Source organism: Vanrija albida (genome assembly GCF_041260175.1).
Source record: "Vanrija albida strain AlHP1 chromosome Unknown contig_2, whole genome shotgun sequence".
In the NCBI taxonomy this organism is placed as follows: Eukaryota; Fungi; Basidiomycota; class Tremellomycetes; order Trichosporonales; family Trichosporonaceae; genus Vanrija; species Vanrija albida.
In genome coordinates, this window is record NW_027191421.1 from 1983882 (window position 1) to 2003168 (window position 19287).

Sequence of the window (19287 nt, forward strand, 5' to 3'; positions counted from 1 at the left end):
GGCTGCCGTCCACGGGCCTGATGGCACCCGCAACCCCCGAGCCGCGGCGGGCGTCGCTCAAGCGCGCCCGCGAGCCGACAACACCGGCGCGCACGGGCGAGATCGAGTCAAACGCCTCAGGCGCAGACAGCGACGACGAGGTGCTCAGCGTCGTGAGAGCGTCCCGTACGCGCAGTGCGAAGACGCCCCGCGTGAAAGACGCAGTGGCCACACCGACGCCGAAGCGCAAGATCGTCAATGCTATCGAGGTGGTCCCGCCCCGCTCGACAAAGAAGCCGACGCTGCAGGACCGCCTGAATGCCGCGGCGGCCAAGACTGCCCCGCGGACGTCGACGCCGGTCGCTCAACGTACTGCCGTGCCCCCTGTTCCGCGCCTCTCGACGCTCGCAACTTCCTCGGCTGGCACACCAAGCCGTAGCTACGACAACGACAGAAGCGACAAGGTCGTTGTTTGTGTCCGGTGAGTGTGATGGCTTGCCTGGTGGCGACTGCTGACTCGCCAGTATCAAGCCGACCGCGAACCCATTCGCCACCACGGCGTATGACCTCTCTGAAACGTCCTTGACGCTGTCCGACACGCACCCCAGTGTCGTGCGCCGAGGTGGCAAGGCGGGACGTGAGGCCGAGTACACGTACAATTTTGGTGGGTTTTCTGCACCGAGCCTGCCACTGACCCACCCAGACACCCTCATCAACTACCCGACTCGCACGCCCGAGCTCTACGAGACCAAGGTCGCCCCGATGGTCGAAAAGGCCATGAAGGGCTTCAACAGCACCGTGTTTGCGTACGGCCAGACTGGCAGTGGCAAGTCTCACACCATGGTATGCTCTGCTTTTCGCAAGTTTCGCCGCTGACCAGGCAGTCCGGAACTCCCACAGAGCTTGGCATCATTCCCTGCGCTATCGACGGAATCTTTGATGCCATCACTGCTGTGAGTTGTGGCGACTGTGTGCGACAGAACATCACCACTAACCATTCAGGACTGTGATCGCGCTTTCCTTCTTCGAGTCTCGTACATCGAGATCTACAACGAGACCCTGCGCGATCTCCTGAACAACAAGCAAGGCAATCTGCCAGAAAATGAGAAGCCAACCATCCACACAAACAAGGGCAAGGTTTATGTCGAGCCCCTTGTTGAAGCGATCGTGTCGACCCCCCAAGATGTCGTCGATCTCCTGGAGCGGGGCAACATCAACCGCAAGACGGGCGCGACTGACTGGGTAGGCTCAACGCCCTGGCCACGCTGACATGGGCAGAATGAACGCTCGTCTCGATCCCACGCAGTTTTCACCATTGTGATCGAGTCCCGGCCACGCGATGGCGATGGCCACGATGAGGTCCGAGTATCTCGGCTCACGCTAATCGTAAGTTTTCATCCACCAAGCCTCGCCTGACATTGCAGGATCTTGCTGGCTCAGAAAAGGCCGTGTCAGATGTCGAGCGCCGAGGAGAGGGCAAGCATATCAACCAGAGGTACGCCACCGGATGACAACTCCTGCTGACGCCCCCCAGTCTCTTGGCCCTCCGTGAGGTCGTCCACAAGCTCACGGAGAAGGGGAAGCGAGGCCACGTCCCATACCGTAACTCCAAGCTCACCCACCTGCTCGAGAATGTGCTTGGTGGTGACTCAAACATCTGCGTCATTTGCACGTGAGTCTTCGGTTTAGTGCCCTGTGGCTAATGTTCAGAATGTCGGCGGAGGAGGTCCATTGTCCGGAGACACTGGAGACGCTCAAGTTTGCCGGCCGTTGTTCCCAGGTGGAGACCAAGGCACAGAAGAATATCGTGGGTTGACCCTCTTGAATGCTTCTAACCCACACAGCTGCTATCTTCCGACCGCGCTGTTATTCGCGCCAAGGACATGGAGATCGCAGACCTGAGGCGCCAGCTGGAACAGCTTGCGGCTACCCATGAGCCCCAGAGACCAACCGAGGAGATCGCCGAGCTGGCCGAATCAGTTGCATCTATGGAAGCTCGCAAGATCAAGCTCACCGAACAACTTTCCAAGTTGAACGGCGAGATTCTGACGTCCGAGCTGCCGCGCACCATGACCGGTTTACCTACTTCGCCACCACGAAAGAAGCGGCCCAGGATCAGTGACTTCACGTCGCTCACAAGTGCTGCTCTCGGCATCGGGCTCGGTACACCAACCAAGACAACCAGAACTCCTGTTCTCGACCGACGCGCTGTCAGCACCATGGTTCGTGTGGTGGAGGATCCGGAGATCGACGCGCAGGCAACGATGATTGAAAACTTAGACCCAGCAAAAGTGAGCTTCGTTGCGCAGGGTAATTGCTAACGTAGTAGCGGTTCGAGGACGACGTCACAATTGCATCGCTGCGCCGCACGATCGCAACCAAGGAGTCGGAGATTGAGAAGCAAACCGAGTTGCTCGAGGTGGCGTCGGCGGACGCAGCTGAGCTTCCTGGCGTCAAGTCTCGCCTTGCGGAGCTCACGTCTACCCTGGCTACCGTGCAAGAGGACCACAGCACCCAGCTTCATGATGCCCAACGAGAGCTGGAGTCCACCAGAGCCGAGCTCGCGCGCACGGTGGCCGACAAGGCTGCTCAGATCGAGGCGCTCGAAGCCAGCGTGCTGGACTTGCGCAAGTCCCGCGAAGAGCTCGTCGTTGAGGACCAACAGCACCTTGACAAGGAACGGGAAAAGCACACCGCTGAGCTGGAGAAGCTTCGGGAGCAGCACAGCAACGAGATTTCCAACATCAAGGCCGCTATCAGGACTCTGAGAGGCCAGGCCGACGAGCATGCGAGCCGTGTCACCGCACTGGAAGCCACCAACGCCGGATTGTCAACTTCATTAGCAACCGCAGAGAAGGACCGCGATTCGGCGAGGTCTGACCACTCGCTCGCGCGCCGCGACGCGGAGAAGGCGTCCTCGGACCTCGACAGCTTTCAGAAGGCGGCGATCGGGCGCGAGTCTGAGGTCGTCTCCGGCCTTCGCAAGGAGATCTCAGCGGAGCGTGAGGCTCGAGAGGCCGCCGAGAAGTCCCTTGTCGACGAGCGCGAGTCGCGATCGTCGACAGAAGCTCAGCTTAAGAAGGAGCAAGGCGAGCGCAAGGTGCTGGAAGCGGATCTCGACAAGCAGCGGGTCTTGGCTTCGAAGACGGACGCCGACTTGAAGGAGGCGCAGGCCAGCCACAAGAAGCTCAAAATCGACCACGAAGCCGCGCAAAAGCAGACCGAGTCACTCGAAGCTGCTCTCAAGGAAGCGAACGACCGCTTTGGAGCTGCTGAGAAGGACAAGGCGGCTATCGAGGCACGACTGGCTGAAGAGGTCAAGGCCAAGGAAGCTGCTGTTGCGTCTTCAAAGGAGGCGGCGTCGGCGTCAAAAGCAAGCCACAAGGAGCTTACCGACAAGCTCAGCCACATTGCCACGGAGAGGGATCAGCACCTCGCTACCTCGGAACGGCTCAAGAGCGAGACGGCCAAGGTCCAGCAGGACCTCGATGATTCGAAGCGTGCCCATGGCGAGGCCACCCGTGAAGTTGAAGCACTTCGTGCTGGCGCCAGCGTGGCCGACTCCATTCGCTCCGACCTTGACAACCATCGCTCTCTGCTCGCCAAGGAGCAGGAGGCCAAGAAGGCGGTGGCCGATGACCTGTCGAAGGTCAACATCAAGCTTGACTCTCTGGCCAAGGAGCTTGATGCCTCGAAGACAGAGCATCAAAGCGAGAAGGCCGCGCACGCTGAAACCTCCATCAAACTCGCGGAGGCACTGAAGCGCATCGCGGAGCTGGAGAAGGAGCTTGGCTCCGCTAAGGCGACCACTTCGGAGCTCAACGCCAAGCTCGAGTCGACGCAGACCTCCGCTGTTGCCGCCAAGGAGGCCCACACCGCCGCAACTGCCTCAAGCGAGGAGAAGCACAAGGCCGACGTTGACGCCCTGCGGAACGAGGTGGAAGCCGAGAAGAAGGTTCGGGCCCAGGCAGAAGCCCAGCTACAGGACCGCAAGTCTGCATCGACCACTGCAGCGGGTGAAGTCGCTCAGCAGCTCGCCGAGGCCCGTGCTGCTCTCGATGACAGCAAGCGCACCAACACCGAACTCGCCAGCACCTTGGACTCCCAGAAGAAGGCGCACGCAGAGGCTGTAGGCTCCGCCGCGGAAGCCCACGCAGCGCTCGTGAAGAACCTTCGCGCGGAGTTTGAGCAGGAGAAGGGACTGCGGTCCACTGCTGAGGCTGCCGTGAAGGCGTCAGCGTCGACCCACTCCAAGGCCCTCGAGGAGGCCGCGACCGCTCTCGCCGCGGAGAAGGCCCTTCGAGCAACCGCTGAGACCACCGCCAAGAAGATTGCGGCGTCCAGCGAAGGCTCAGCCTCCCAGCTGCAGGCTACTGGCGCCCAACTCACCAAGATGCAGGCCGAGTTCGAGAAGCTGGCGTCGTCGCTCGCATCTGAACAGGCTCGAACGGCCGAGGCTGAGGCGATCATCGCGCAGTTAAAGGCCCAGATTGCCCTCCTACAGAAGGACCTCGACCTCAAGCAGAGCGAGCTCGCTGCTCTCCAAAGTCGCTCCGACCGCCTTGCTGCCGAGCTTGTGACGGCTTCCGCCGCGGCCCAACCGGTCCGCGCGCTCCGACGAAACAATGCCATCTCATCGTCGTCGTCTGTGCCCGGCGGGCTGTCCCTGGCAGCCTCGAATGCCCTCCGTGGTAGCGGTGGTATGGCCGGCAACTCGGATGCTCCCGACGTCGCCGGGTGGAAGCGATCGCACGAGATTGAGGAGATTGGTCGCCTGGACAAGGTTGTCGAGTCGCAGAAGGCTCTCATCGACGAGCAGCGCGTCAAGATCAAGTTCTGGGCCGACGAGCTTCAAAAGCAGCAAGAGATTGTGCGGCTGCTGACGCAAGAGGGCGGTGTGTCACCCGGCAAGCTGTCGGTGCCTCTGCCAGCGGAGCCCATGGTCGTCGACTCTGGCCCATCGCGAGTACCTGAGGCGGCGCCGGGGAAGACGCCGACGCGCCCGGGGCACGTCCGTAACGCGTTATCCATGTTTGACAGCCCCGCCACGCCGGTCGCCCCTCTGCGTGGCGGGACTCCTTCCCGCGCGCATATCCCCCCGACCTTCACCGCCAAGAACCTCGCGCTGCCGTCTGTCCCCACGCCGCTGCCAATGCACAGTGGACAAACCTCGAACGCGTTACGCAAGACGCGGCGTATCACGATTGACCATGACATGAACCGCCTGGAGGGTGAGTTGTGGCGGGGCGAGAGCGCGCTGACAAGAACAGAGACGAGCAGAGTCAACCGCATCAAGGGCGTGTTTGACTCGCCCACAAAGGAGGATGCCGGGAAGGCGCCCGAGTCCCGCACGCCGTCGCGCACTGGCTCGTCGCGCACGCACGTTGACATTCCGCGCCGTCGTTTTTGAAGGGGCTTGTGAATACGACATATGACGCCGCCCTCGCCGTGAACAGTAGCCGCACGTTGTACGCATTGGTTTACCTGACGTTCTTGTATTTGACTGGGGGGTGAGGGGTGGGCTGTGGCTCTGCTGGCAGGGGCACAATATGCATGCGGTGTTGTGTACGTGGTGGGGGAGGGGGGTGCGCTCGGAATAAGACCAGTGTGTGCGTTCAGCGCCGTGGGGCTCAGGTCCAGACATAATAGAGGGTTCGTCACTGCGCGGGGGACTGGGGGGGAGGTGCGAGGTCTGCCACAGTCGACCGGGAGATGACTCGGCGCAGACGACGGGCGGGTGTCTCGCCGAATCATCACCCGGGTGTGGGTGTTGGGACAAGAGGGGGGAAGGGGGGCACGAGTCAGCGTACATATACGTCGCGAGCAGTGTCCGAGCTCCGCAAGGCCGCCTCGGTCGCACGCGCCGCAGGGGCCAGCGGCAGTGCGCGCCGTGGGCTCTGACCAGCGGTCAGTGGCACGGGCGAGGCAGATGCCCAATCCATAGCTTGTGGCAGGACTGTACTGGCGAGCGCTGCGACGCAAGGCACACGGTGAGCTGAACCGACTGGCTGGCATAACTACACTGTCACTGTCTACCCAGCACCCTCTCGAATGCATGCATGCCGCCGGCAGCAAACGGCCAGGCCCAGGAAGAGTGACCTTTGGCGTGGCGGAGATGGGGCCCCGGCTGATTTTTTTGCTACACGCGGCACGGCAGATGTGGATCGGTGTGGGTGTCATGGTGTGTGATGCATCAGCGCCCCGTGCCGCGCGTGCCGAGGAGGCAGGCAGACGCGGTCGCGCTCGCGTCGCAGTATTGCACCGGTATGGCGCCGCCACCCCTCCCCTCGGCACGGCACGGCGGCAGTGCGGACCCCCGCCTGCGCCGGTCGGGGACGGCCCCGCCCGCCTCGCCTGCCCGCCGGCCATGTGGCACCGAGCGGTGCCCGAGGCTTATCTCCACCCTTGCGTCGCTGCCCGCAGACCGCGTCGCTGGCGGAGCGCGCCCCGCTATGGCGAGCGCAGTTTGCACGCGCTGCCCGCATGACCAAGCCTTAGCAAGCCAGCGTACGTGCTTGCCGCCTGGGCGGGGTGCCGGCGGGGTGCCGGCGGCGTGATGACGCACCTGCCGTCGAGGGCCTGTGTAAACCGTTTAAAGCACGGGCTCAGTGGCACTCAGCCTGTCCCAGCTACCCCCCCCCCCCCCCCCACCATGCCAGCAATCACGTCCGGCCGCGTCCTCGTCACAGGCGGCAGCGGCTTCCTCGCGCTGTACGTCATCCGCGCGCTCCTGGAGCGCGGCTTTTCCGTGCGGTACACCGTGCGCTCGGAGTCCAAGGCCGCGTTCGTCGACGCCCTGTTCAAGGAGCACGCCGCGCGCCTCGAGGCGGTGATAGTGGCGGACATGGCGCTGGTGAGTGCCCCCCGCGGCTCCCCTCCCCCGGCCGGACGAGGCTGACACCCCAGCCCGGGGCATACGACGCCGCCGTCCCCGGCGTCGACGGCATCGTGCACGTCGCCTCGCCCGTGGACGTGACCAACGCCGGCGCGCCCGAGCTCGTGACCGGCCCGGCCGTGGGCGGCGTCACCGGCCTAGCCGAGTCCGTCGCGGCGCACGGAGGGGCCCTCAAGCGCTGGGTGCAGGTCTCGAGCGTGGGCGCCCTCGGGGCGGATTTCACCCAGGGCGCGGCGTATGCCGAGGCCGACTGGAACGACGAGAGCGTGCGCGTGTGCGCCGAGCTCGGGGCAGGGGCCGAGGGGATTCACAAGTACAATGCGAGCAAGGTGCTTGCCGAGCGCGCGTTCTGGGCCGCGGCGGCCGGCGCTAGCTGGGACGGCGTGTCGGTCCTCCCGAGCATGGTGGGTGTGGGCGTTGGCGCCGCTGACGACAGATCATGGCCCCCGAGCTGCAGTACGCGCTGAGCGGGGCGTCGGTGGGCCTCGGGCTCGGGCTCGCGCCACTCGTCGCTGGGGGGATTTCCGAGAGCCAGCTGGGCGACGTCGCGCCGTGGCACATTGTCGATGCGCGCGATGTCGGGCACGTCGTCGTCGCGGCTTTGACGACGCCCGAGGCGGGGGGCGAGCGCTTCATCGCGTCCAACGGCATCCTGTCGCTCAACGACGTCGCGCTCGCCGCTGGTGGGGCGTTCGACAACGTCGTGCAGGCCAACCCCGACCCCGCGTTCGCGGCTGCGCTCCCCGCCAAGAGCTACGTCGTGGACGGGTCCAAGGCTGAGCGCGTGCTGGGCTTCACGTACCGCCCCGTTAGGGAGACTCTCGAGGACACGCTCGCGTCGGTGCCCCGCGAGGTGTTTGCGCCGGCGCCGGCTGCCCAAAGCTAGACTCTAGATATGCATAGATACAAGATACAACGCCGCGTCTACATCCCCGGGAGCTGCCCGTTGAACAAGTCCTTGAACAGCGACTCCCACTCGACAAAGTCGCTCAGCAAATCCAGCGGCACGGCACTCGGCAGCGTCATCTCCTCGCCAGAGTACGGGTCCATGACGTTTGGCGTCTCGGGCGGCTTGTTCTTGCGGATGGCGGTGCGCAGCCCCTCGAGCGTAGTAATGGCCTTGCGCGTAGACGGCGACGTGCCGGCCTTTGTGCACATTGCGCGCAGGACGCCCATCGCAGTGTCGAGCGAGGCCATCTGCGCGGCGGCATCCGAGTTGTTCGGCTCAGACAGCAGCGCGTACGCCATGACCATGGCGCCGGTGAACACCTTTGCGCTCCCGGTCCACAGCGACGTCGCGAGGTTGTCGACCCACGTGAACAGCAGAAACGTCGACATGGCCTTGGCGGCCGCGATGAGCTTGTGCGCCGCCTCGACGGCGGGCGGGAGCACAATGCTGTGGATGTCGGTGCCGAAGAAGGGCTGGTAAAGCAGGCACGTCGACTCTGCGAGCCCGACGGCGACGACACACGACTGCATGTACATCCACGGCGGGAGGTCGGGGCTGGGCGTCGGCGTGAACGACAGCACGAGGTAGGACGGGATCTGCGCAGTGTAGTTGTCCAGCAGGCGCTGGCACTCCATGATGCGGTCGAGTGGTGGGCGGTCGTGCTGCGCGAGAATGGCCGCCTTGGGGATCAGGAAGGCCGTCGTGAGCGTGATCTTGTTGTCGACATACGCCCACTCTGGCATGCCGACTTCTAGCTCGGGCGTCGCCGACATGAGCGCGCGGTCGCTGACCACGAGCGGGGCCGGGACGTCGTGCAGCTCGGGATCGAGCGTGATCTTCATCCGAGTCGAGAGGAACCTGGGGGCGTCAGCGCTACCACAGCTTTCCGTGATCCGACTATACCCACTGTCGCCCCATTTTAATCTGCCACCAGATCCGCCGCCGCCGCTCACGCTGGAAGAGCGTCTCGCCCGGCTGGTCCTGGTGGATGCGCACGAGCAGCGCCGCGCCGTACGCCTTCATCGTCGCGAGGAAACACGACGACGGCGACGCCGTCTTGCCAAACATGTTGGTACTCGTCACCAGCAGCGTGGCGTTGACATAGTCGAGCGTGAACAGCTCATTGTCCTCGCAGAACGTGATCAGCCGACTCAAGAGCAGCCTGTAATCTGGCGAGTCGTCCTCCGGCACCGCCTGCGTGCCGATAACGATCGCGGCCGCCATCATGGCGAGGAACGGCGCCTCGGCGGGCTGCACGTGGGGCAGTCGGCGAATGACGCCCTCGGCCTGGTCGCTAAAGTGCTGCGCAATCACGATGCGGAACATGACGTCGAACTGGAGGAACGTGTCGACGAGGCGGCGGCACTCGTCCGCGGCGGGGAACTGGCCGACGAGCTCGTCAAACGTCGCGGCGGACGGCGCGGCACGCACCGGCGCCGGCGTCAGCGTCGCGAGCCTCTCGAGCCGCTTCTCGATCTGCGCGAGCCGCGTGTCGATCATCGAGCCGTTCACGCCCGCGCTCGACACGGAAGCGTCGGGCACGAGCTCGGCGCTCGCGTGGCTCGGGTCACTGCCCGGGCCAGATATCGCGCTGGAGGATATCAATTTACTAACTGCCGAATGGAGGGGCGCTACGTACGGCTGCTCGGGCCACGAGTTGTACGCGCAGTCGTGGCCCACGCGCCCGCGGACACACGACGCACACGGCGTCGCCTGGTCGCACTTGAGCTTGAGGCGCTTGCAGCGCGCGCAGACGAGCACGGCGCGATGGCGCTTGGGTGGGCGTGGGGCGTCCTCGGCGTCGCTCTCGTGCCGGGGGGAGCTGCGGCGTCAGCTAGGGAGTCATGAGTTGGCTAGCGGGGCTTACGTTGGTGCAGAGGGCGACGTCGCGCGGTACACGCACGGCTCGGCGCCGTTGCTCTTCGCGCACGCGCTGCACGGCTGCTCGTGGTTGCACTTGAGCTTGAGGCGGACGCAGCGGTTGCACGTGTGGACGGCGCGGCGCTTGCGGCTGCGGGCGCCAGCGCCGGCGCCGCCCTTGGGCTCTGGTGATGGCGGGGTGGGCGGGGACGAGGGCATGGGTGAGGGTGAGGGTGCGATTGTGAGTGGGGTGGTGGGGCCAGGCGACATTTTGGGTGGAGGCGGCAGCGGCGGCGGCGGCAACAACAAACCGAGTCGGCGGCGGGCCGATTATCGCCAAGTGGCCAAGTGGGAGATGCGACAACTGCAACAAGTCGGCAACACAATTCACTCATTTTGCTCCATTTTTGCTGACTAGTCAGCATGCAGACCCCGGAGCGGGCTCGGCTGGCTCGGTCGAGCAATGCGGGCGACGCGCAACTGCTCCGCGCCGAAGCGCATATCTGATAGCTCGGCGGCTCGGCCGGCCGGCCGGTGGGTCGGCCGATCGGCCGATCAAAGTTGTGCGCCCTGGTGACTGACCAGTGGCACAACCGACGATAGCGGATGAGTCTGTCGGCTTGAGGCCGGGTCAAGCTCGTCTCCGGCGACACTCCGGCGACATTTTCTTCAGACGACGTCGCGGTAGGCGTCGCGGGAGGGGTCGCGGGAGGGTGTATAAGATAGCGTGGGTGGGGTGGTGACTGTCGACCAGCACCCCCCCCCCCCTCTCCCCCTCAAAATGTCAGCCACACCGACCCCCGCCACGACCCCCTCCCCAGCGGCCACCGCCACTGACCTGGCGCGCAAGGAGGCCGACACGCGGCCCGCCTCCCCCTCCGCGACAGCGACCGACGACGCGCCCGTCTCCGAGAAGCTCGACTCGCCCCCGCCGCCCCCCGACGGCGGCGTGCAAGCCTGGATGAGCGTCGCGGGGTGCTTCCTCGCCGTGTTTGTGCAGTTTGGCCTCGCCAACTCGTTCGGCGTCTTCGAGGCATACTACGAGCAGAACCAGCTGGCGGGGTACACGCCCTCGACTATCAGCTGGATCGGCGGCATCCAGCAGTTCCTCCTCTTCTTCGGCGGCCTCTTCATCGGGCGCGTGTTCGACGCGCACGGCGCCCACGTCCTCATCATCCCGGGCTCGCTCTGCCTCGTAACCAGCCTCATGCTCACTTCACGTAAGTCTTCCCCCCCGTGTGACCTGCTAATGCCAGTGTGCCACACGTACTACCAGTTCGCGCTCGCCCACGGCGTGCTCTTCGGCATCGGCAGCTCGCTCGTCTTCCACCCGTGCATCGCTGCCCCGGGGCAGTGGTTTGCGCGCCGCCGTGCGCTGGCCATGAGCGTGGCAGTGTGCGGCTCGGGGCTGGGCGGCACGCTGTGGCCCATCGCCCTGCACCGCATGTTCCTCCAGATCGGGTTTGCCTGGGCACTCCGCGCGACAGCGTTCATCGCACTCGGGCTGCTCGCCGTAGCCTGTGCGCTCGTGCGCACCCGCCTGCCGCGCAAGCCGCCGGCGCCCCTCTCGCAGCTCCTCACGCCGTTCAAGGAGGCCCGCTTCATGCTGCTCACGCTCGCGGCGTCCTTCATGTTCTGGGGCATGTTCACGCCCTTCTTCTTCATCACGCCCAACGCGCTGCGCGTCGGAGCCAACGCCGACATTGCCTTCTACTGCCTCGCCTTCATCAACGCCGGCTCGACCGTCGGCCGGCTGTTCGCGACCGTCGGCGACTACTGGGGCAGGTTCAACGTGCTCATCGTCGCCGGCGCCGTCAACGGGCTCATGCTCCTCGCCTTCTGGATCCCGCTCAACTCGACGCCCCAGCTCATCGCCTTCGGCGTCCTGCACGGTTTCTCGGCTGGCATGGTCATCTCCATTATCGCAGCGTGCGTGGGCCAGATCTCGGTGCCGCAGGAGATTGGCCGGCGCATCGGCGCCATGTGGGCCGTCGTCGCTGTGTTTGCGCTCACCGGGCCGCCGATCAACGGTGCGCTCATCGCAAACTACCCCGGCCGGGCGGGGTACGAGTACGCCGGCGCGTTTAGCGGCTGCGTCGTGCTCGTCGGCGCGGTGCTTGCCCTGCTTGCCAAGTGGAAGGCGAGTGGGTCGGTGTGGGGGATTGCTTAGAACATAGACATGTACATGGATAGACTGGCCGCAAAGAGCGCCGGCGGCCGATCGACATCGGCCTCGTAGCCGGTGGAGCCCCGGAAAAGGTGACTCAACTGCCCTCGTTTCGCCATCTGCCAACTGCCGCACATTGAAAGCAACTGAAGCGAGTGAGGCCTGCCAGTCTCCATCGCACTCCTCCTCTCCCTCTGACCAATCCACGCAATGCCGCCAAAAGCAAAGGTAGTCGCAGCAGCAGCAGCAACGGTGCGCGTCACGCGCTCGCGGGGCGCGAGCGCCGCGGCGGCGGTCGCCGGCGTCGACAACCCGTTTCTCGAGATCAAGCCCGAGCCCGCGCCCGCGCCGAAACGCGCACCCAAGAAGGCCAAGTCCGAGCCCGAGCCCGGCGCCGAAACCACACCACGCAAGAAGCGCAAGCTCGCCCCCCCTCCCCCGCCCAGGCGGGCGAGCTACACCCCGCCTCCGCCCTTCTCCCTCCCCGACGCTGTGGCGCACCTCACCTCCGTCGACGCGCGCTTCTCCTCGCTCTTCGCGCGCACGCCCTGCCGTCCGTTCCAGCACACCGCCGCGGGCCCGGCCCCGCCGCCGCCGATCGACCCGTTCCGCACCCTCGTGACCAGCATCATCGGGCAGCAGGTCTCGTGGATGGCGGCGCGGAGCATCACGCGGCGCTTCGTGCAGCTCTTCTGCGGGGAGGATGCCAACACGGGCCGGTACGATGAGGACGGGGAGTTCCCCACGCGCGAGCAGGTCGCCCAGGTCGACGTGCCGGCGCTCCGTGGCGTCGGGTTCAGCGGCAGGAAGGCAGAGTACGTGATCGGGCTGGCGAATGATTTCGTCGCCGGCCGCCTGTCAGACGACCTCCTCCTCAACGGGAGCGACGAGGAGGTCGCCGCCGCGCTGATTGCGGTCCGCGGCATAGGCCAGTGGACGGTCGACATGTTCCTCATCTTCTCGCTTGCGCGGCCCAATATCCTGCCGGTCGGCGACTTGGGCGTGCAGAAAGGCCTGCTGCGCTGGGTTCTGGCGGCGCACGGCGCGCTGCCCCCGCCGGCGGCGCGCACGCCGAAGAAGAAGGCGTCGGCGTCGGCGTCGCAGGTGTCCGAGCCAGAGACGCCCACCAAGACGCCGCGCGCGCTCGCCCCGACCGACTCGAGCGCGACGCTAGTCGTGCCCCTCACGCCTGGGGCTGAGCCCTCGTCCTTCATGAGCGCGACGCTCACGTCGACGCCGAGCGGGCTCCTCTCCACCCCCGGGGCCAGCTTCCCCTCGACGCCCGGCCCGCCGCCCGTCACGCCGAGCCCGAGCATGAACCCCACGCTGCCGAAGAACGTGCCCGACGCATGCCTCCACCCGCCGGAGCACTGGGCCGCCGAGCACGCCGCGCGCGCCGCCCCGCTCCCCGACGGCCTGACCATCGCCACGCTCAAGTCGCGCCTTGCGGGCAAGAAGGCAAAGTGTGTTCTGCGCCCGTCGCTTGCTGATGACCCGCAGGGGCAACGTATACCTCCTCCCAGAGGAGATGGAGGCGCTCACAGAGCACTGGAAACCGTACCGCTCGGTCGGGACATTCTACACCTGGTCCATGCTGGGCGAGGACAACTGAGCCGTAGCTATGAATTTCTTGACACCCACCGCTGCTACAGGCACATAGTGCATACGGCGTACATTGTTCAATGCTCAAAGCTATGCGCAGTCTAAGGGTAGGCTCTTAAAGCTGGGATCCAAAACACAGAAAAACCCAAAATGAGGACACGACCGCGGCCTCGGTCTTGACACGGACCTTGGCCTTTGGAGGTGGTGGGCCTGGTGGAGGCGTGTATGCGCGCCGCGCGTGTCGCGGCGGTGAGGTCGGTGGGGAGTGCAGTGGTGGTGCGCATGTGGGTGGGGATGCTGGCGGTGGGGGTGGGGGTGGGGTTGGGGGCGGGGGTGGTGCTGGAGGTGGGGAGGGTTGCGGAGGCTCGATCGGTGCAGGTGGGTTCCAAGGCTCGGTGGGTGCAGGTGGGTTTGACGGCTCGCTGCTTGCTGGCGCTTCCGACGACTCTTCCAATGCAGGTGGTAGCGGTGTCTCCTCCGCCATCGCTGCCTTGTCCTGCAAGGCAGCAAACGACGTGGAAGTGTACGGGGTAGTGACCATTGCAGCGACCGTCGCCGTCGCAACTGCCGCCACCGCAGCCTTGACCCGCTTACGGATCGAGACTGGTCGCACGATGGACGCTTGGGCGCGCCCGAATGCGCTCACGCTCCTTTTCGCGTACACTTGGGCTTTCGCTCGCTTTGCGGATAAACTGCAGCGGTACAAGCGGACTTCCAGGTCCTGGTGCGCTTGGAGGACTGCCGCCAGACGGGAGCGGAGCACTAACTCGGCGCTCTGGTGTGGCGACGGCTGGTGCGTGATGCGGTGAACCATCGGCCGGGAGAAGGGGTAACGAGGCACGCCCAGGTGCTCGTGGTGAGCCGTCAGGACCTCGTGAAGCGGACAGTGAGGCCGACAGGGCAGTAGTAGCCGCGAGGGTGGCCGAGGTAATGGCAATCGGTGCGGTTTGCCACTCCGACGTGCCAGGAGGCGGATGCTGGTGCTTGAGCTTGCCAACGTCTTCAGGTGTCTCGCCTAACGCGTCAGCAAAATGGTCGAGGAGGTAGCGGGATAGTTCGACCCATCCACCACCGACGCGAACCATGACCGTCCGAGAGCGTAGAATACGGCAAAAGCAGAGCCGCGCGCGAGAGCCAGTGCCGATCCAGTAGCAGCCCGATTCATCCTTCCAGTCTTCAGATGACGGCGTTTCGGGCCCGGCGGGAATCACGGGGACGTCGACCTGAGGGATTAGCAATGGACTTTCGACGTGACAGCCAACTCACATCCAGAGTGTTCAACACTCGCTTCACAGCGACATCTAAGCGGCTGCGAGAGTGGTGGAGCGAGCGATGCGATGTGCTCGACACCAAGCTGGATCGTGACGCCACACTACTCAGCGACCTCACTGAGCGCGATGTGCTGGCAGGCTTCGTCACCGGCGAGACACCAAACTCGCTACCGAGGTCGGTAAACGATGACGACCGCGACGAACGCGTGAACGAGTTGGAGCGCGACAGGTTGAACGGCTTGGGGACCGTCTTGACAATAGCCGGCTGCTTGGGTGTTGAGCTGGACGCCACAGCATTCAGCGGTGCAGTCTTGCGGATGCGAGGTAACGGGGGCGAGAACAAAGCGGAGTCAAGCGAAGGGCGAGAGCGCGGTGGCCGAGGAGCCGAGTCCAGAGATGGGCGAGGGCGTGCAGGCGGCGGTCGGGGTCTGAGTTTACTCGGGGTCTCCAGCTCCTTTGGAATAGGAGGCACCGGTGGCTCGGCCACCGACGATGCGCGGTTGCGGCGGGACTCGGCCAGGGCTGCCGGCTTGTTGCGGGGGGTTGTCTCGATGCTTGGTCGTGGTTTCGGCTTGGGGACTAATGGGACTGGTAAGGACACTGTCCTATCCGATCTCGCCGAGGCGCTCGACGGGGCCCGCTGGTGCCCAATGTCGGAGCCAGCCACCGAGCCTACAGTCGAGGTGGCAGCCGAGCTTGGGGCGTACGGCTCGTCCTCGGCGAGGCTACGCAGCTCTCTCCACGCACTCGTGACGCGGTCTACCTCGGCAGTGACTCTTGGATCCGCCTTGTGCGGCTCGGCTGCCTTTCGAAGGGCATCCACGGTGATGCTTGCTTCGCGCTCGGCCATCTTGGCCGCAGGCGTGTCGTGGCCGTCGTCGATAGCATCCAAAAGATGACTGAACGCTCTGTCGCAGTGCGCCGCAGCGTCCGAAACGAGTGCCAAGCCATCCAGCTGGCTTACAAGAGCACCCTGGCGCTTGAGGCGTTCCAGCAGGCTGTCAACTTCGGCGGGTCTGTCAGGATCGGAAGCCAGAGCATTCGCGTCCTGGGTAATCGACTCAAGACTGGACGAGATTTGCTTGGCGATATCCGAGCTGGGCAAGCGGCGGTGCTTTGGCGTGGTGCGAAGGGCAGAGGACGTCGGCTTGACGATTGAATCTAGCTGTAACGCCTCCAATCTGGCGGCTAATGTCTTGACCACACTTCGGGGGTTTGCGGCCGCACTTGCTGCCTTCTTCTCGATCGCTGCCTGGGCCTTTGCCTGAGCATTTTCGTAGACTGCGGCTTGGGCATCTGATACCAGCTTGTCGGCATCACGTTGCCATTGCTCGGCTTCGGCAACGCGTTGGAGGCCAGCCTCTCGTGAGACATCTGCAGTGGAAAAGATGTCCGCAGTGCGGTGCGTGTCGAGATCGAAGGTGTTGCTCGCCCCAAGAACCTTGTGGAGTCGAGTAACATGAGCTTGAACTGCAGCGACTGGTGCCGGTAGCGCTTCTGCACCGATCGCCCTTGCCGCGATGGCAAGCTCGACGCGCTCATGCAGGGTAGCAGCCTTAACCTTGTCAACATGCTTGCTGAGCCCACTGAGCACTGACGCCAACTTGTCGGTGACGCCGTCCAGCTCCTCCGTCGCCCTGTTCACTGGTTCCTCCCACTTCTTGACCGAGGTTTCGCGGACTGTGGAGATGAGCTGGGAGAGTGCCGCGGAGACCCGAGCCGACTGGTGGTTGACCTCATTGCGCACGCGCCGATCCAGTGCCACGAGGTTTGGTAGGGCCAGCATGCCGGAGTCCACCTCGGTTCCAATCGGCGTGAGAGGTGGGGTCGGCGGTCCGCCAGCGCGTGACGACTCATCGCTCGAAGACGGCGGATTGCTGGAGACAAACTTGACGCGCTTGACAAGTGCATTGTCCCATCCTGAAACCTTGGCCTTGAGGAGGGCGACGTTCTCGGCGTTCGCTTCCATGGTGCCGCTGTCGATTGATCCCCGGGCGAGTTCGATCGCCGCAAGCAAGTCTTGTGCCTCCGTCTGGATCACCTGGACAGTCTTGCTCTGTTCCTCGACCTTTGTGAACGAGGCGAGATCGCGATAGGCGTCCACGAGTCGCTGGCGATTGCGACTGGCCGTTGCAAGTAACGATGGGGCGACAGTAGGTGCGGAAGCGCCAACCAGCTGCTGAACACTCTGGATATCACTCTCCACGTCGTCGGCGCGATCGGCAAAGGCTGTCATCCGGTCGTTCAGATCGGTGGGAACAGCAGTAGGCGGGTGAGAAGACCAAGCGACAGCCTTGACCGCGCGGATAACAGTGTTGTGGAAAGTCTCGGCGTCGTCGGCAAGCGTGGCAGTGTCAAGCCGAACGCGAATGACAAGCGGCAGGGCCTGGGATTCGGTTCCGACGGCTCTAGACAACTCGGCGCATCGTCTCGCCAGGGTGACGAGATCCATTGTGTTGTCGTCGACGATCGGCCCAAGGTCGTCAGGAACACCGCCTTCGGGGAGGAAGCGCTTGACGGCCATGGGAGCACCGAGCAGTGCCTTGCGGTACTGCAAGACGGCGAGTGTCGTCGCTTCGTGCATGTCGGTAGCTTCACGGGTGATCAGGTCGCCAGATTCGATCCAGTCGCGCACATTGGCGAGCCATTCATCGTGGTCGCCGCCGTCCTGCGCGACCTCAACCAGTGAGGGTCGTGGCGCAGAGTCTGATCCCCTCTCGAGACGGTCCACGATAGCAGTGAGCTGGTGACGCAATGCTTCAACTCTGGAGTTTTGGGCAACGAGCGAGTCCTTGGCCTTGAGGAGTGATGCGTAAAACGCCAGCGCCTTGGCGCCCAGATCGAGATCGGCCTGGCTATTCTCGCGGGCAGTGGCCAGTGCCATGACGACGGCAGTGTTGTGCTCATCCTTGGAGGCGTATCCTGGGTATGATGGCTGAGGGAAGTTGTCGTCGATTGGCGATGGAAGCAACGCGATACCGTCCGCGTACAGCTTTGCGAGCTCAGCATGGCGGTGACTGGAAGCGGGGGTAGCCAATGCCAGCTCAATCTCAGCGAGGAAGTCGGTGGCAGCCTTTTGTGACCGCATCGACGCGTTGTAGTGTTCATGTGCCTGACGGGTCTGCAGCTCAAACTCGCTGCACCAGCGCACAATGTCGTGCATCTCCTCGGCCTTCCTTTCGATTTCGTCTTGCAGGTCGATGAGCTCGTCGGGAACGATACCGCGGTTCGGATCCTGATCCTCCTTGAGGGGTCCGTCAACGCCACCAAGGTTCTTCAGACGGGCTGGTCCGACCGCCATGTCGATCATGCGGTCAAGGATGCCACCGCTTCGCTTGACGAGGTTGTATTGAAAGTTGCGCTGGCGAGTCTGGAGACCGACGATCTGAGAGTGGAGGATGGACAAGTGGAGGCCCGGGCGCGGGGTATTCCCCTTGGTCGGTGATCCGGGCACACGTGGTGATCGCGATCCCGGTATCCGGGGTGATGGCGGCGTGGCCTTTGTGGGCGATGGTGGGAGCGACTGCTTTGATGGTGACGGTGGGGTCGAGGGTGCGGAGGCTGTCTCTGGTAACGACGTATTGGAGGTCGAGCCAGGGAGCCCACTGCGGTAGCGCGAAGGATAGCCATAGCTCCTGTAACTGTTCCTACGCTCTGGGCGGTCCGGTAGGGGCATGCCGGGTACCCATGCTTGGGCTTCTGAGACGACGTGCTCAATCTCGCCTTTCACGCTCTCGCTTTCTCGGGTGACTTCGAACCGAATATCGTCCCATTGCAGCCGGAGGGAAGCCAGGTCGAGAACCGCCCTTCTCTGGCGGAGGTGCGTGAGCAGTTGATCGATTAGGAGGATCAGGTCGAGCGTAACCTCGACCAGGTCGGTGGAAGGCTGTGTGAGGGGCACCCGTGTCATTTCTGTGGGGGTGGCAAAATATCCCTGTCAGCGCATGCGCTCAGATCGACAACAACACTGCAGCTTACGGCGGGTCTTCTCCTTCATGCGTTCCATGTCGCCGTCGTCGAAGCGGTTGACCTCGTCCTCGAGGGCGTCTCTCTCATTGACCCATGCGTGGAGCTGCGCCCGGTCTGGCAGCCGCCACTGCGACTCGTCCGAGCCCTGACGCACATAACCAGCTGCGCTGTGGGGCTCTGGGACGAGTATGGGGTGGACAAAGGGGTAGACTGGCGCGAGCGACTTGAGAGCCTGGGTGATGAAACGCGAGTGTGAGCTTGTGCGCTCGCTCGTTGGGGTGCAGTCCTGCCTGCTTGCCCGTCGCCGCTTACCTCTAGCTTTTCTTCGAACCAGTTTCTCTTTTCGATGAATGCGAGTAACTCTTGCTGGTCTGCAAAGGAGAGGTCTTGTTTTGGGCCGGTACTAGTTGGCCCGAGCATGTTGATGGGGATTAGGTCGCAGCCATTACCAGGACGCTTGGCGATAGATTTTGGAGTGCAGAGTGATGGGGAGTAGAGTTGTCGACGAGCGAGTAGAGGAGAGGGGAGTTGTGAATGAGTGTGTGAGAGGGAGAGAGAGAGAAGGGTGGGTTATGGGGAGGAAGGAGTTGTAGTA

At 64.1% G+C, this 19287-nt stretch overlaps 6 protein-coding genes across 6 annotated transcripts; 4 read left to right on the top strand and 2 right to left on the bottom strand.

The window, feature by feature from the left end:
- Positions 1-20: 20 nt before the first annotated feature.
- On the top strand, positions 21-5389 carry KIP2_1 (Kinesin-like protein kip2; the record flags this gene model as incomplete). Its single annotated transcript, XM_069351016.1, has 12 exons — positions 21-460; positions 504-643; positions 683-822; positions 864-932; positions 982-1221; positions 1258-1365; positions 1404-1474; positions 1514-1651; positions 1690-1786; positions 1824-2270; positions 2309-5210; positions 5250-5389. The coding sequence occupies 12 exons, from the start codon at positions 21-23 to the stop codon at positions 5387-5389; spliced, it is 4932 nt and encodes a 1643-aa protein (XP_069211402.1).
- Positions 5390-6631: 1242 nt separating this feature from the next.
- Positions 6632-7760, top strand: Q8F55_002415 (uncharacterized protein; the record flags this gene model as incomplete). Its single annotated transcript, XM_069351017.1, has 3 exons — positions 6632-6832; positions 6886-7278; positions 7311-7760. The coding sequence occupies 3 exons, from the start codon at positions 6632-6634 to the stop codon at positions 7758-7760; spliced, it is 1044 nt and encodes a 347-aa protein (XP_069211403.1).
- Positions 7761-7798: 38 nt separating this feature from the next.
- Positions 7799-9902, bottom strand: Q8F55_002416 (uncharacterized protein; the record flags this gene model as incomplete). Its single annotated transcript, XM_069351018.1, has 4 exons — positions 7799-8681; positions 8731-9414; positions 9463-9645; positions 9691-9902. The coding sequence occupies 4 exons, from the start codon at positions 9900-9902 to the stop codon at positions 7799-7801; spliced, it is 1962 nt and encodes a 653-aa protein (XP_069211404.1).
- Positions 9903-10464: 562 nt separating this feature from the next.
- Q8F55_002417 (uncharacterized protein) lies at positions 10465-11853 on the top strand (the record flags this gene model as incomplete). The annotated part of the gene is made up of 1 exon (XM_069351019.1): positions 10465-11853. One exon carries the CDS (start codon positions 10465-10467, stop codon positions 11851-11853), a length of 1389 nt encoding a protein of 462 aa, XP_069211405.1.
- A 207-nt stretch (positions 11854-12060) lies between these two features.
- Positions 12061-13462, top strand: Q8F55_002418 (uncharacterized protein; the record flags this gene model as incomplete). Its single annotated transcript, XM_069351020.1, has 2 exons — positions 12061-13313; positions 13351-13462. The coding sequence occupies 2 exons, from the start codon at positions 12061-12063 to the stop codon at positions 13460-13462; spliced, it is 1365 nt and encodes a 454-aa protein (XP_069211406.1).
- A 580-nt stretch (positions 13463-14042) lies between these two features.
- On the bottom strand, positions 14043-19112 carry Q8F55_002419 (uncharacterized protein; the record flags this gene model as incomplete). The annotated part of the gene is made up of 4 exons (XM_069351021.1): positions 14043-14675; positions 14719-18635; positions 18702-18924; positions 19005-19112. The coding sequence occupies 4 exons, from the start codon at positions 19110-19112 to the stop codon at positions 14043-14045; spliced, it is 4881 nt and encodes a 1626-aa protein (XP_069211407.1).
- Between the last annotated feature and the right edge of the window lie 175 nt (positions 19113-19287).